Genomic DNA, 15,240 nt, shown 5'->3' with positions numbered 1-15,240 from the left:
TTTTTACTTTTGATCCTCTCGATTAAGTTGCGACTACCCGCTTAAGTTGTCGCCCAATGGCGCACTGCCACCTCAGGCGCTTATTTTCGGCATGCCCATTCGAACCCTGCGCGCCAATCGCATTGCTCCACGGAATCCATTTACACCAATCTGTGACAAGCGTCGTGATCCGTGATGACCGAGTACACCGAGGTAGACTGCACGCACGCCTGCCGACCTCATGGGCGACGTAGCACTACCTTGCGACGGGCGCGCTACCGCAGAGCAAGGTGCTCTCGACGCCACTCGCCCATGTGGCTCCGCAGCGGCGGGAGCTCCTCGCACGCAAAGCAGCGCAGCTCCAAGCGCAGGCCACGGCACCGCACCGCGTCCACTTTGCACCAGGCATGGAGCTGACGGAGCTTGGCATGCAATTCGATGCCATCGTCGTCGACCCGCCGTGGGCCGAGGTCGCCTCGGGCGGCGAGGCGGTATGGACAGCGCAGGACCTGGCGCGACTCGACGTGAACGGGATTGGAGCCTATCCGTACGGTCTGCCTGGTATAACACTATGCGATGGTCCCCTAGCGGCGTGCTCTTGCTATGGTGCGGATCCGGTGGCACGTACGACGGCGTCCACTCGCACTTTGACGAAGCGTGCGACTTGCTCGCTACTTGGTACGCTCGCATCGCTCCCCACGTGACGCTGCCTCCGACGCGGATGTAGGAATTACCGTCTCTGCGAAGTCCTTACGTACATCAACAGCCGAGATCGAAGTCGGTGCACTTGAGACTTAGGTGGGCCAAGGTCCAGGACGTTAGTGAGCGCTCGAGCCACGGCCTCGTGCGTCGATCGAAAGAGCTCTGTCTCGTCGCGCTTCGCGACCACGTCTGGCGCGACACGTCCGGGCATTTCGTCCACGCCAATGTTGACACCGACGTCATCGTCGCCCCGTCGACGAGAGGTCGAGTTAAACCTACTGCGTTTTACGAGGTATAATCGTCGATCTGGCAGTGGCAATCATTATGTCATGCAGGTCGTCGAGCGCTTCTGCCTCGGGCGGCGTCGACTAGACGTATTTGGCTCCACCACTCGGGACGGGTGGGTGACGCTCGATCGCTTGGCGGATGCGTCGTGCGTCTTTGATGCGCCATCGTACGAGGCAGAGCTCGTCAAAACAGCGGCCAACCCCGTAGGCGCAGCGCCTCGCCGTCTCGTCCGACTGACCCACTCTTGTAGACGACACCTTGTGTGCTCGGCGTCGACAACGGTACGAGATACTTCAACGTTCACTCTTGACGTGGCGTAGACATTGAGATGCTACGGCCCAAAGCCCCGCAGCGATTTGCCAAAGGCGCCAAGGCCAAGCCAAAGAAGACCCCTATTGCGTAACCTGCATAATCAGTTGGGCGGAAGGATTGATCTCTGCAACGCCATCCCAAAAGCAGTAGCGACGTGATGATAAATATAGCCAATGCTAACATTGTTGCCGACGTCGAGCACTCGCCAAGCACTCATGTGTTGCGCACAAGCACTCGCGTGGCGTCCTCTGTTGTTGCTGCTCGTCCTTGGCGTCGCCGCACACGCCGGCGACAGCTGCTCGCTGGCGTGTCCTGTCGCGCCGCCGCCATCACCATCTGCACCGTCGTCCAATGCGGCGCTCCTACTCAACGCCTCTGCGTTCTACGCTCCGTCGGTCGTCCATAAAATGTGGTCGACGGCCGCTTTTGTCGGCAACGCGACCTTGAGCTACCTCAATGGCACACGGGGCGCGGGGGACACGTGGTACGCCAACTCGCTCGCGAATTTTCTCGTGTTTCTCTGCGTCGAGATGCACGACGCGTCCGACTTGGACCGGTGCGTACCGTCGACAAGCGCCTACGCTGCAAAAAACGCCTCGTCCGGCATCTGCCTTGCCCTGCACGACGAGGGCAACTGCTTTGCTCAAAACCTCTGCGAGCGGCGCGAGAGCTGCAAGTGGCCGCTGCTCACGGACGAAATCTCGGTGCGAGTGCCGCTGTTTACCGACGCCGACGCGGTTGTCGCGACCCAATGGGTCCGAAAGAGCTACCCGAAGACGCTGTATCTCTACACGGTGCCAGGTCTCTTGGTGGCCGCCGTTCTGGTCCTTTCGACGTGGACTTTTTGCGTCATGCGCTTTGGGTGCAACCGCTGCTGGGGGGCGACGCCGAGCCGTCACGGCTACACGTGGCTCGAGCGCTGGGGGCCCATCGTCGTCTTTCTCTGGACCACGTGCTTTCTCATCGCCTGCGCGGCGATCGCGCTGGCCCAAGGCGTGGCATTCCAAGACGCCGCGCAATCGATTGCAGGTAGCACGAACGCCACCATGACGCAGCTCGCCACCGTGCGCACCGACGCATTCGTGCCATTTGAGGCGCTCCAAACAGCACTGCCAAACGTGTCGAGGAGCGACGTGGCGATGGCCCTCGCCCCGGCTGCGCGCCCCGGGAACTGGACCAACGTCGTCGCTAGCATGGAATCATTTACCGATGCGTACCGCGATGCTGGCGAGTACCCCCTTTACGCGTGCTCGCGGTCCCCCGACGCACATTTGGTGCCGACAACGACCTCGTGCACGGCGTGCCCCGAGGTGGTGTGCGGTGACATCAACGGAAGTCTCCAGCGTATCCTGGACGATACGGCGCCGATCGCATTGACGCCGCCCCTCACCACACTTCTCGAGCCGTCGGTCAATGCGTCGTCAACGTTGGATCTCGGCCGCTTGCGGGCGCCGTTGGACTCGATCCGCAGTCTTGCAGCAGCGTACTATACCTCGACGTACCCACGCCTTCTTCACGGCTTTGACGTGCTCGAGTCCCTTAGCGTTCGCGCGCTGCAGGCCACGCTCGGACTCGGGCTCGTCTCGAGCGCGCTCGGTCTGGTTGGTATTTTTGCCGGCCTTGTGTCGGGCTCGTCACGCCTCGTGCATCTTTTGCACGGCAGTTGGATGACCGGTGTCGTCTTCTCGTTCCTTGGCCTTGTGCTCGGCACCTATTGCCTCGTGCTCGCCGTCGTCGGCCTCGACCTCTGCACGTACTTTTCGCTCATGAAATCCGAGCCCAATCGGTACCTCCCGTCGGCCGGCGCGACGATCGTGGCGCAGTGCCTCGGGGAGCGCACTTACGAGACAGCGTTCCCAGAGCTGCGTCCGCTAGCCCAGTGGACGTGCGAGGGCCACGCGATCCTCGAGTCCTTTGCGCTTATCAACTTGAGCCAACCCCTTGAAGCTGCCGAGGCGTACAGCGCCCGCCTCCAATCGTTTCGACCGAGTACGACGTTCGGGTACACGATGTCGGAGCTCCTGCGGCGGATCGCGGCGCTCGCGGTGGCGACGACCAAGGCAACGTGGACGCCGACGCGGCTCCTCTCGCCGTGGCAAGTCTACGGCAGCGCGTTGGACCCGACGCCCTGCACCCAACTGCAGCCGCCCGATGTGAGTCCGCTTTGCTTTATGGCGCTCCAATGCCACGGTACCCTCCTTCTGCGTTCCCTTTGGTGTCGATGTGTCCTATATGACCTCGTAGGCACCAACACGACGTGCTACACGAGCTTTGAGCGGGCGTACAGTCTCAAGCGGCTCGATGTGGACGCCACCGCGCTGCTCGCCAGCATGACGTCAACCTACGTCAGTGGCCCCAAAGCGCTGTATGCGGCATATGCCACAACCACGGCGAGCAGTCGCACGGCTTATGTGCACGCGATTGCGACCAACTCGTCGCTGGGGGCGTCTTTGGCCGCGGGGCAAGCGCTCGCCTGTGCACCGAGTCTGCGCTGCGCCACGTTTCAAGCCCAAGCCGCGACGCTCGAGGCCGGGCTGTGCCACAGTACACTCGAGTTTCTCGCACTCTGCAGCGCACTCTTGTTTGCGGCGACTGTGTGCCATTTGGCGCAGGTCCTTGCCGCGATTTTGCTTCAGAAACGCTTGCGCGGCCAAGATCTCCACGAGATGGCGCGGCGAAAGCAGCAGGCTGCCGTGGCGACATGCACGGATACTTGTAGTACCATCCGCAAGCAGTAATCTCACACGTACACACATTACGGGTCGTACAGTGTACTACTGGGTCGGTTAGCGCGCCATGCGAGGGTCATGGACGTTCGTGTCGTCTTGCGAGAGCGTCGCCACTTGGCGCCGCAGCTCCTCGATGAGCGCGTCCTAGTGCATGGTTGCAGACTGGGCCAACATGATGCGATTCGCTTCGTACCTGCTCCTTGAGCTTGGCTTCGTTCTCGTGCAACTGCTGGCGCAACTCGAGGACTTCCCGCGCTTTCTCGAGATGCACTTGGGGAAACGTCGTGCACAGGTAGTCGTGTGCTTGCTCCACGGTCCAGCGCGTGCACGTCGGTGCGACAAGATGCGAGATCAACGCCGCGATTTCAGGGTACGACGTCGCGAGCTCGTCGGGGACATGCTGCGGGTTTGCACGTACGTCTACACAAGGAGTGCAAGCTCCATGAGGGATTGCATCGACAAGTATGAGTACCTTTGAGAGCCCGAGCGCGCTCCATCTTGGTGTCAAAGACGCAAAAGAGCTCGAGAAGAATGATGCCCAAGCTACACAACGCATTGGCACCTCCGTGTCGACGATTTATGTAGTATGTACCTGAACGAGTCGACTTTGTGGTCGTAGTCGGTGCCTGCGACTTGCTCGGGGCTGGCGTACGACATGGTGCCGACACCTTGTGTGTGCCCGTGGCCGCTGGCTGGCGGCATGAAGCCGCGGTTGTTGATCGGGTCGTCGGCCATGACTTCGGCGAGGAGCTTCGAGAGACCGAAATCGCCAATCTTGAGCGCACCGTCGCGGGTCATAAACACATTGCTCGGCTTCAAGTCGCTACGCGCCGTCATGAGGCGTCATTTGTCGTCACCAGTGTACCGATGGATGATGCCATTCTCGTGGACGTGCTTGATGCCATTGACGAGCTGGCGAAAGAGGCGCAAGCTTGCTTGAAAGTCGACATGGCCCACGTTGCGGTTGCGCTCGTCGAGCCAGTCCTACGCAGCCTCTTTGAGTCAATGCACTCGACACTTGCCAACCAACTTGGAGCGTCGACTGCTCGCACAGGAACATTTGAATGTAAAGGGTAATTTGGTACGTGAACGCGGGGGCAATCTCGGACGACGGCGGCGCGTCGCCTTCAATCGCCAAGAACGAGCCCGCGCGGTGGTTGCGGAACGGTGTGTCGGCGCACCACGACTGTTGTCGCTTGCGCTGGAGCTGGAGCGTCCGCGCGTCCAATGAGTTGACACTGTTCCAGTCGCTCACGATGGTGTGCGTCGCTTGGTACGTCGCGAGCTGCAGTTGTGAGGCATGGGTCGAGCTTTCAAACGACTGGGACCGCCGCCGGTGCACGGTCGACGACGAAGTGACCGAAACGTTGCTCTTGCTACTGGCGGACTTGGGGTCGTACGCCGGGAGGTCGCTGAAGCTTGTGCTATCGTTGCGGTGGATTCGACTATCATACAAAAGTGACACACGTACCACGAAAAGTTGGACTGGGAGACGTCGCGATCAAACTCAAACTCGACGACCGAGCCGTTCGAGCTCTCGTACGAGTCTCTCGACACCGAGTACGAGCTAGTATAGTGGTCCTCGCTCAACTCGAGGTTGGAGGTCGTGTGGCCATCCACGTCGCTGCTGTCGCTTTTGGCGTCGACAAAGCGGTAAATGTCTTCGAGAAGGTGCGGGTTCTTGGTTTGCAGCTCGACGGGGTTGATGATGGGCGCGGACGTCGGCGGCGCCGTATACGACGTCGTATGCAGATTCATCGGCACCCATGTGGGCTCTAGCCACGCGCTATAGTAGCGGTTCACGTTCGGGTGGTCGCAGCGCGCGAGGCAGTGCACTTCTCGCAGCACATTTTGCACGAGCGGCGATTGAAACCCTTTGTTGAAGAAGCGGACTTGCTTGATCGCGTAGCAAATGCCATCCTACGCCACACGTGCATGAGCTTGGTCGATCTACCACCAGAAACGACGGCGTACGAGCTTGTGGCGCGCCATGTACACTTGGCCAAACCCGCCTTGCCCAATGAGTCGGACTTCGTCAAAGTCGCGGGCGTAGCGAGAGACGTTGAGCGACTGCGGGAAGCCCAGCATGCCACCGCCGACACCACCCTTGTCGACATCCCACTGCTCGATCGCATCCATCTTGCGCGGCGACGTGGACGACGCTAGCAAGCCCAGGTCCGAAAGAAACGCAATCGACTCGAGCACGCCCATGCGATGGAGACGCAGCACGTTGGCGACGAAGGTCTTGGGCGTTGCGTCGTAGACCGAGCAAACGCGCGCGAGGAGCACGATGATAGTGACCTGCCGCTCGTCCAGCACGGGCATCTCGTCGGCCTTCTTTTCCTTCGGGCCAAAAGGCTCGGGCGCATATGCAGACGGCGACGAGAAGTCTTCGGCCTCGAGCGTTGACGCGCTAGTATCGTGGCGCCGGGGCAGATGGAGGTGCTCCATGTCCTGCGCGAACGACGGGAGGTTGACCTCGATGGGGCTCGACCCTGCATGCCCATGGTGTTCCTTCCCCATCGACATGGACGGCTCGAACGAGTTGCGGAAGACGGGCGATCGCCGCAGGTTCTCCATGTAGTCCATCCCGCCCGCTTCTCGCTCTTGATATAGTCGGGGAAAGCTCCCGCGTGAGGTTGATTGAGAAAATGTATACTACTTGGATAGACGAATTCTAATTTCGTGGCACGCGTATCCGGATACCATGCCGCATCGAAGCTTGGAAGCACCGCCAATATCGACACAATTGCCGTGAGTGAGCGCACCTTGACTTGCCGTTCGCCCCGCGATCAGGCTGCACGGATACCGTCGTGCTGTCGACAGATGGTCTGCGTACGTGGCAGTCGTAGCGACGCCGTGATGCGGTGGCCGCGTTGGCATCGACGTGCTTCGAGACTTTTCTAGCTCCGACGGTCCGGCGAGTCCGGGGAAGTGTCGAGCCCGACGGCGGCAGCTCCATTGTTGAAGTCGATGTGCGTACCGTAGCAAAGCCCGCCATCTCATCGCGGCCGCTAGCGTTGCTTCGACATGTCTTGGCACGGCGCAGGCGCATCAACCCTGCGCTGCGGCCGTCGCTTTCATGTAGCATTACGCGTATGCCCACCCGTGACTGGTCTTGCATTGGTCACACGAGCCATTGTTACAGGCAGTCTCGGCGAGCTATTCGTCCCAACGAGCTCGCAACCGAGCCTAGTCGGTGCCGATCGATCGCACGTCTGCGGCTCCTCTGCATGAGGCCGATCGGGTTGAAGGCCAAAGTAGCTTTGCCTTGCGTGTCCATGCTTCTCTCCGCGACACGGCTGTGCAGAGGAGCAAAGAGTGTCGTGCGCGCCGACGTGAGTGGCTGGCGCGCGACTCCCTACAGTGTACTACGTGGCACACACGCCTTGTCTTTCAACTTGCGTAACGCTGCCGTGGCGCTTCTCCGAGCAAGTCCGTGGTCAATTGCATTTAAATATCGGCCGTGTCCACGTCCTTGTACTTGCTATTTGTATGCAAAGGTGGGAATATTGTCCTTGGCCGCGACACCTTGGTGCATAAAAAAGATCGAACAAGCTGCGGGCATACAAATTGCAAGTGGTGGCGCGAACAAGCCCTAACCCGCCTTTCTTTTACCTACGCTCGGCCAGTGGTCTTTGTCGCGAGGGAATCTAGCGCATTTCAACATAAAAGTATGGCGAAAGGTTCGTAAGCCAAGGTGACTAACGAGGGGCTGGCGACAGCAATTTGCAACGCAGCATGAATGCAGGTCCTACGTGGGTTCGTATTCAAAGGGAAAAGCGTGGAAACTTAGCTTGTTTTTGAATCGGATGGTTCTTGAAACGAGGTCCTGCACACATTGCAGCCATGGAAAGGGAATTCCATTTCCCAATTTCAGTCGTAGCCCGCAAGCTTCCTACTGTTCAAGATGGCTGACGATGATGTCCAAGCTCTCGTTGTCGACAACGGCTCCGGCATGTGCAAGGCCGGTTTCGCCGGTGATGACGCCCCGCGCGCCGTCTTCCCGTCGATCGTCGGTCGCCCGAAGCACCCCGGTATCATGGTCGGCATGGACCAGAAGGATGCCTATGTCGGTGACGAGGCCCAGTCCAAGCGTGGTGTCCTCACGCTGAAGTACCCGATCGAGCACGGTATCGTCACCAACTGGGACGACATGGAGAAGATCTGGCACCACACCTTCTACAACGAGCTCCGCGTCGCCCCGGAGGAGCACCCGGTCCTCCTCACGGAAGCGCCGTTGAACCCCAAGGCCAACCGTGAGCGCATGACGCAGATCATGTTCGAGACGTTCAACGTCCCGGCCATGTACGTCAACATCCAGGCCGTGCTCTCGCTGTACGCCTCGGGCCGCACGACGGGCTGCGTGCTCGACTCGGGTGACGGTGTCTCGCACACGGTCCCGATCTACGAAGGTTACGCCCTTCCCCACGCCATTGTCCGCCTCGACTTGGCTGGCCGCGACTTGACGGACTACATGATGAAGATCCTTACCGAGCGTGGTTACTCGTTCACGACGACGGCCGAGCGCGAAATCGTGCGTGACATCAAGGAGAAGCTCACGTACATTGCCCTCGACTTCGACCAGGAGATGAAGACGGCCGCCGAGTCGTCGGGCCTCGAGAAGTCGTACGAGCTTCCCGATGGTAACGTCATTGTCATTGGCAACGAACGCTTCCGCACGCCCGAAGTGCTCTTCCAGCCTGCCCTCATCGGTAAGGAAGCGTCGGGTATCCACGACTGCACGTTCCAGACGATCATGAAGTGCGACGTCGATATCCGCAAGGACTTGTACTGCAACATTGTCCTCTCGGGCGGTACCACCATGTACCCGGGTATCTCGGAGCGCATGACCAAGGAGCTCACGGCCCTTGCGCCCTCGACCATGAAGATCAAGGTCGTCGCCCCCCCGGAGCGCAAGTACTCGGTCTGGATCGGTGGTTCGATCCTCTCGTCGCTCTCGACGTTCCAGCAGATGTGGATCTCGAAGGCCGAATACGACGAAAGTGGTCCCTCGATCGTCCACCGCAAGTGCTTCTAAGCGCTTTCTGTGGTCGTGCCCGCGCCAGCAGTTTTGTATTCCGATGAATGAAAGGTAGATGGGCTTCGAGGCTTCAGTGCTTCGGTCCTTTTTTATTGATTGGACTGCGTACTCTATGGCGTATTGCGCAGTAGGAAGAATTAACCTTTTTTAAATCTAGTTATTGAACTCAATCTCTCTGTCCTTCAGCGGTACGTTGGCGTCAAGGCCGCGAGGTAGACCCACACGGCCAATACGAAGTTGGGGTAGACATGAACATGCACCGCAAGGCCAAACTCGACGCCGCTCGTGGTCGTCGCATGAATGTGCGTCTGCGTCATCTCGTCGACAATTCCCTGGACGTCCGTGAACGGAAAGCTGAACGGCCCACCATGAAAGTCGTAGCGCGGGTACTTGGCGAGCAAGGATGGCACGTGGTCGTCGCCAACGTCGTTGGCAATGTACTTGGCCTCCAACGTCGTCAGTAGCTCGTGCAGATGATGCGACACGTCGCTGTTGAAGATCGTCGTCGAGTGGCTGCTCCGGAGCTTGCGAATCGCAACCTTGATGCTTTCGAGCAGCTCGACTTGGACCTACGCATCTTCGCTAAGAACTCGGATGCTACGAGAAGGATGCGGACGCACGTCGTGCACAAAGGACGGTGGCGTGGCCAGATACTGGGGGGTGGCGGCTTGCACGGACGGCAAGATGGCCTCGAGCGACTCCTTGGTGGTCATGGCCGTGAAGAAGGGCTTCCACGCGCGTGCGTCCGACTCTAAGGAAGATCAGAATTCGCGTGCACCTCGCTCGTCGTACCGATGGCATCCCATGCGAGTTGACAGGGTGTGCCAGTCGGGTGCAGATTGGCCCAGACATTATCACTTGACGCGACAAGCAGCACGGACCGCAGTGGGCACTTGAGGTCGCGCACGTCGTACGCGACGCCCGAGCACGCATTCCAAAAGGTACAGTGTTGCGCGGTGCAGCGCACAACGTACACGCCGCTGCCTTCGGGCAACGCGGTCCCCACGACCAAATAGGACTTGACCGTGCTGCCTCGTCGCTGGCCGTCGTCCGCCCAGTTGAAGTAGTTGGCGAGCAACACTGCGTGCTCTTCCCAGTCGCCGACCTGCGTGTCCAAGAAGTCTTGTGTCGCTGCCCAAACATCTACGCAAGTGATCTCTCGACCAACGCTAGCTTCGGAGGCGTTCGCACCAATGGCACCGCTGTACGTGTGCCAATCCTCAAGAAAGGGCACCAGCGACACAAAGCGCGCGAGGGCGCGTAGCGGCTGGCCCTGCAGGTCCGCCGGTGGTGCTTGCGCCCGCAAATACCGTGTGACGAACGTCGGCTCGCCCGAGACCGCCGGCACAAACAGGTGCTGCAGCGTCAAGCCAGGAACGGACGCCACGTACTTTTCAGCGTACCGGATGAACGCTGGCGGCTCGCTCTGCATTGTGATTGGCGTCGATGACGGCGTCGGGGCCGCCTACGATGCGCTATAGAACTATGTCATGCGCCACGACTACCAGTATTGGGTCGGTCTTGATCATGACGCTGAGAAAGGTCGCGGCATCTGACGACGACATCCCGTTGCTCTCGTCGACGGCGGCTCTGGATCGCGACGCTTTGCCAACGCGGCGCATGTAGCCGAGATGCGCGTACGGCACAACGCAACGCAGTGGTGCGATGATCTCGCCGGCGTTGTGGTACAAGGTCGAGAACGGGACGCGCACGCTCCCAAGGAACCGCCGCTGCAAGTCCTTGTGCTGGGTCACGGGGTCCTACCACATATCGTGGAATCTGGCCTCTCCATGGCCGTGAGGGTACCTCAACAAGCACCTGGTCAAAGATGGTCAGCGTAATCGTGTCGCGAATGCGTGTGAGCGCTGGTGGAGACCAGTCGTGCAGCGGCGGCGAGAAGGGCAACACGACCGTCTCCATCCACATTGGATGCAGGCCTGACGATGGCGACGTGGCTCGCGTGTGGCCTTGAAAGCTCACTTCGACAAGCACGTGATTGGCGCTTCCGTCTGACGCTGCAGGCTGGTCGTCGTCGTCGTCTTCAGCGCTGTTGTCGCCGTCCGAGTGGCGATCATCCGCCCTCCGTCGTGCAGGCTTTGGTGGTGCCTCGACCGGTTGACCCCGGCGTGCAAAGGCATTGGTGAGGCGCTGGACTTGTATGTACACTTGGCACTCGTCAGGGCGGTCGACCGCCAAGTCGGAGCGGGGACCTTCGACCCGTCTTGTCGGACGCAGTCGGCGCTTGCGGGCAAAGAGCGTACTCCAGCCGGAAAAGTCGGGTGTCCAGCCTTTGAAGAGCAGCGGTTGGGGGTACTCTTGCACGATCGTGCTCAAGTGGGCGTACGCAGAGACCTTGTCGTCCCGGGCCCGCGTCGCATGGTTGCTTCGGACGCGCTCCATGAAATCGTGGCGGCGAAGCTCGAGGCGCCGCTTGGTATACTCGAGTCCATCTCTACACACGCCACACCATCATCATACCCGAACCTGGAACAGAGCGAGAAGTACATACTTGGTTTCAGCAAGCATGGCTTCGTTGGCCAACGACCGCTCGAACGCAACGACCTCGGGGCGAACGAGATCCAAGTACGCGGGTTGTTGAGCGATCACGTGCTCTGAGAGCGGGATCGGCGTCGCAAAGATGGCGTGTCGGTGCGGGTCGTCGTCCCGTAGCGACAGAAGCGTATGGCGCTTGAGCTGACTCTTCCCTGTGTACGACGACAGCACAAATGACGATGGCAACGCAGTGCGAAAGAGGTCGAGCGGCTCTGTCGTCGACCGACTCGCGTGGTATGCCTTGAGCTGCACCGCTGCTTGGTCCGACGGCGCGTTTGGGTCGAGGGTTGGTAGCGTCCCGAGAGCGTGCTGAAAGGCGGCTTCATGGCTAAAATGGGTGGCATCGTCGACCGGTTCCGGGCGATGGCCAATCCAGCGCTCAGCGTCTGTGCGATCGTTGTCATATCCCACCTCGAAACGCAGCAACGTACCGGACGCGGGGCGAATCGTCCGTGCGTGCTTGACGGGAATCTTGTGCACATCCGACGTCGTCTTCCAGCTCAAGTGCACGTGAACTGCGCCTTTGGTGTGCCGCTGGGCGTTGGCATAGTACGCCGACGAGAGGAAGCTTTGGCTCCACGCCTCGCGCGGAATGCTGGCGTCGTGACAGAATTGGTACCACTCGTCCGTGGGCGCAGCGCCCGCCGCACAAATCTCGGTCGCAAACGCATGTCCTAACAAACATAGCATCCGATATGCCATCAGCTCGAGGTGGTACCGGGCATGACGAGCGGGATCGGCCGGCTCGTCCAGCACGTGGTGGTGTAAAAGATACCACCCGTGGCGGGCACGCGCTCGTAGACCCTGAGGCTCATGGACGTTGGCTTGGCTGTGACGCGGAGTGCGACGAACTCGTTCAAATCGACACTCAAGCTCGGCCACGAGAGGGCGTGTGCCTTGGTCTCCATGACGGTGTTGCCGTTGACGAGCAGCTCGCAATGGATGCGGACGCGCCGAATGTGCTGGCGTCGCAGCGCCTCGGCTTCGGACGGCTGGCCCAGAATCGAGAGGTCGCTCGAGAGCCGTACCACGTAGTCCAAGCACATTGGCGCGTCTAGCACCTCTTGTAGCGCACCTACTGCTGTTGCCAGCTGCGGGTCCTCGTGCATGCTTTCGCGGCTTTCAAGTTGCGTCGCAAAGTCCTGGATCACCTTCAGTGTCGCACTGCTGTCGACAGGCCGAAGCAGCAAAAGCACGGGTGTCAGCGTCGCCTGCTGCTTCTGTCGCAGCTCCTTGAGCTCGCTCCACTTGAGATACACTTCTTGGAAGGCGTCCCGTATGCAGGTTACAATGGCGACAAAGGCATCGACTTCCGCGTGCACGTCATGGGTCGAGGCCGTTGGCGCAAGCGACAAAAGCCGCGCGAGTCGGTGCTCCAAGCTCGCAATCGCAGCGTACTTGGCTGTGTAATCGTGGAAGAGGAAGCGCATCTGAAGGCTGACGCTGTCCTCAAGCGTCATGAGGCGGTGGTCCGAGAGATGGAGCTTGGGAATGCGCACGAGAAGCTCCGAGTAGACCGGCAGCGTCTTTGCGGGGTCGCTCCATTGTGTGCGAAGGGGTGTCGAAGGAGCGTACGTGAGGGACGGGCGCACCGCGCTGGCCGCGAACGGGTCGGCCATCGCGCTCCACGTGACGCCCTCGCGCTCGACGCGCTCCAGCGCGCGGACCACGACATGGGGCGGGAGATGCGTGTCCATGGTGCGCGCTCGGTAGATGCCATCTTCCATGTCCTCGTCAACCTTGCAGGTTTGTGTCAATGGCCTGGCGCTCGGCACCACGATGACCTTGGGGTCCATGCTCGTCTTGATCTGCACGCGATACCCATGCTCCGTGAGCGCCTGTAGCGGCGATATCCCCGCGCGCTGGTTGCCATCGACGTCATCATCATCACTATCGCCTTCGCTCCTCTCGGGCGCATCCTGCTGGAAGCGCGAAACCTTGGGTGGCTGGGGGACCGGCGCTTCGGTGGGCGTCGCGGTCATCGCTCGTTACGCGACCTTGGGTAACGGCGCGATCCACGGACTAGTGCTTGCTCGTCGTCTACCTCGCATTCCATGTCCCATGCTTCTGCCTACTTTGTCCATGGCATGCGACTCAATTTGCTTGACTCTACTCTCGTCGCTTCCCCCTCTCGGTCCCGTCCGACCGCCTGGATCTTCTGCGTTGGGCTTGCGTCGTTGGGATTGGTTCAAAATCATACTCTCGTGTGTGGATTGGCTAAAAAGGCCCGCGAAAGTACACATTTGGCCAATTGGAGGCCTCTATTTTTATGTTTCTCACCCCAGTGCTCCATTGGAGCTTTTTGCCGCCAAGGAAAAACAGAGGTGGGCAAGCGGCCGCGCCCGCCCTCGGCCTCATGCGTCCTCTCTAGGAAGCGAGAAGCGATGCAGTGGGAGAACAACGACGGCGGCTACATGGAAGGGGGCTACATGGAGTCCCAAGCGGCGACGTCGTCGCAGAAGCAAGGCAACACGTCGCGCGACAACCAGTCGCTGACGCCCGTGACCGTGCGCCAGGTGCTTGCGGCGCTCCAGGCCGAGGGCGGCGACGACGCCGTGCACGTCGATGGCAAGGAGCTCCACAACATCCGCGTGGTGGGCATCTTGACGGACATGAGCCCCAACTCGACCAACATCACGTTCACGCTCAACGACGGCACAGGCCTCCTCGCGTCGCGCCTTTTTCTGCAGGTCGACGACGATCACTACCAGCAGCAGCTTGTCGAGTCGCTTCGCGAAGGTATCTACATCTCGGCCGTTGGCAATTTGCGCACGTTCAGCGGAAAGACGACCATGACATGCTACACGGCGACGCCGGTCGAGGACTTCAACGAGCTCACGCACCACTTTCTCGACTGCATTTACAGCCACTTGCGTAACCTCCACGTTCGAAATAGCCTTGGCTGGATCTCGGTATGCTGATGTTTGCGTGTTCTTAGGGTGTCATTGGCGGCGCGCCGCCTGTCGCCAAGCAAGACCCGGGGTTTGGCAGCCCGACCGCCGGCTACAATTCGTTTGGCGCCAGCTCCACGGGTGGCTACGGGCAGCAGAGCACGTACCAGAACTTTGCGGCCACCGACTCGGGCTTCTCGGACCCGGGTCAGCAAGCGATCCTCGACATCTTGGGCGCGACCGCGCTCGAGATGGGTCTCTCGGTCGACCAAATCAAGCAGCAGCTCAACGGCCGTCTCAGCGAGGCGCAACTGAGGTACGCTCATCGTCGTTACTCAAAGAATGCGCAAATGTACACGTAGAGAGGCGCTCGGGTACCTGACGAACGAGGGTCATATTTACTCGACGATCGACGAAAACCACTTCAAGCGGACGGCCTAGGCGATGCACGCGCTCTGTATGTCTCTGCATAATGCTGCTACAAGCTTCTGTATACCGTGCTTTGTCGCGTGTTAGCATCGCATGTCTAGTTAGTCGCTATGAGCAGCATACCTAGGACTATCTATCTACCAATCTAGTATTTCAGATACAAGCCGATCCCACCGACACAGCCCCAGGCAGCTCCATTGGCGTTCGAGAGACCGAACCAAGAGTACATGCATTCAATTGAGTTGATATATGCTACGACTGAACCATGTCCATGCTGGTGGTTGCCATCAACCAAAGCTCGTGGGGAATACAT

At 60.0% G+C, this 15,240-nt stretch overlaps 6 protein-coding genes across 6 annotated transcripts; 4 read left to right on the top strand and 2 right to left on the bottom strand.

The window, feature by feature from the left end:
* Window positions 1-174: 174 nt before the first annotated feature.
* Window positions 175-1,372, top strand: SDRG_08948 (hypothetical protein; the record flags this gene model as incomplete). Its single annotated transcript, XM_008614851.1, has 8 exons — window positions 175-192; window positions 234-526; window positions 568-657; window positions 707-733; window positions 778-973; window positions 1,017-1,172; window positions 1,220-1,250; window positions 1,290-1,372. The coding sequence occupies 8 exons, from the start codon at window positions 175-177 to the stop codon at window positions 1,370-1,372; spliced, it is 894 nt and encodes a 297-aa protein (XP_008613073.1).
* Window positions 1,373-1,688: 316 nt separating this feature from the next.
* SDRG_08947 (hypothetical protein) lies at window positions 1,689-4,042 on the top strand (the record flags this gene model as incomplete). Its single annotated transcript, XM_008614850.1, has 2 exons — window positions 1,689-3,471; window positions 3,526-4,042. The coding sequence occupies 2 exons, from the start codon at window positions 1,689-1,691 to the stop codon at window positions 4,017-4,019; spliced, it is 2,277 nt and encodes a 758-aa protein (XP_008613072.1). The 3' UTR covers window positions 4,020-4,042.
* Window positions 3,969-6,599, bottom strand: SDRG_08946 (PEK protein kinase; the record flags this gene model as incomplete). The annotated part of the gene is made up of 8 exons (XM_008614849.1): window positions 3,969-4,154; window positions 4,204-4,430; window positions 4,483-4,553; window positions 4,603-4,833; window positions 4,876-4,994; window positions 5,041-5,135; window positions 5,399-5,930; window positions 5,985-6,599. The coding sequence occupies 8 exons, from the start codon at window positions 6,597-6,599 to the stop codon at window positions 4,068-4,070; spliced, it is 1,977 nt and encodes a 658-aa protein (XP_008613071.1). The 3' UTR covers window positions 3,969-4,067.
* Window positions 6,600-7,889: 1,290 nt separating this feature from the next.
* Window positions 7,890-9,224, top strand: SDRG_08945 (actin). The gene has a single exon (XM_008614848.1). The coding sequence runs from the start codon at window positions 7,921-7,923 to the stop codon at window positions 9,049-9,051; it is 1,131 nt and encodes a 376-aa protein (XP_008613070.1). The 5' UTR covers window positions 7,890-7,920; the 3' UTR covers window positions 9,052-9,224.
* Window positions 9,160-13,627, bottom strand: SDRG_08944 (hypothetical protein). The gene is made up of 9 exons (XM_008614847.1): window positions 12,326-13,627; window positions 12,039-12,281; window positions 11,564-11,993; window positions 10,861-11,506; window positions 10,560-10,814; window positions 10,246-10,519; window positions 9,847-10,197; window positions 9,675-9,805; window positions 9,160-9,623 (listed from the first exon to the last, which is right to left on the bottom strand). The coding sequence occupies exons 1-9, from the start codon at window positions 13,587-13,589 to the stop codon at window positions 9,237-9,239; spliced, it is 3,981 nt and encodes a 1,326-aa protein (XP_008613069.1). The 5' UTR covers window positions 13,590-13,627; the 3' UTR covers window positions 9,160-9,236.
* A 280-nt stretch (window positions 13,628-13,907) lies between these two features.
* SDRG_08943 (hypothetical protein) lies at window positions 13,908-14,998 on the top strand. Its single transcript, XM_008614846.1, has 4 exons — window positions 13,908-13,931; window positions 13,979-14,492; window positions 14,546-14,814; window positions 14,861-14,998. The coding sequence occupies exons 2-4, from the start codon at window positions 13,992-13,994 to the stop codon at window positions 14,937-14,939; spliced, it is 849 nt and encodes a 282-aa protein (XP_008613068.1). The 5' UTR covers window positions 13,908-13,931; window positions 13,979-13,991; the 3' UTR covers window positions 14,940-14,998.
* Window positions 14,999-15,240: the final 242 nt, after the last annotated feature.

This window comes from Saprolegnia diclina, assembly GCF_000281045.1.
Source record: "Saprolegnia diclina VS20 unplaced genomic scaffold supercont1.28, whole genome shotgun sequence".
NCBI classification, from domain to species: domain Eukaryota; phylum Oomycota; class Saprolegniomycetes; order Saprolegniales; family Saprolegniaceae; genus Saprolegnia; species Saprolegnia diclina.
This window is presented reverse-complemented; position numbering and strand designations above follow the sequence as displayed.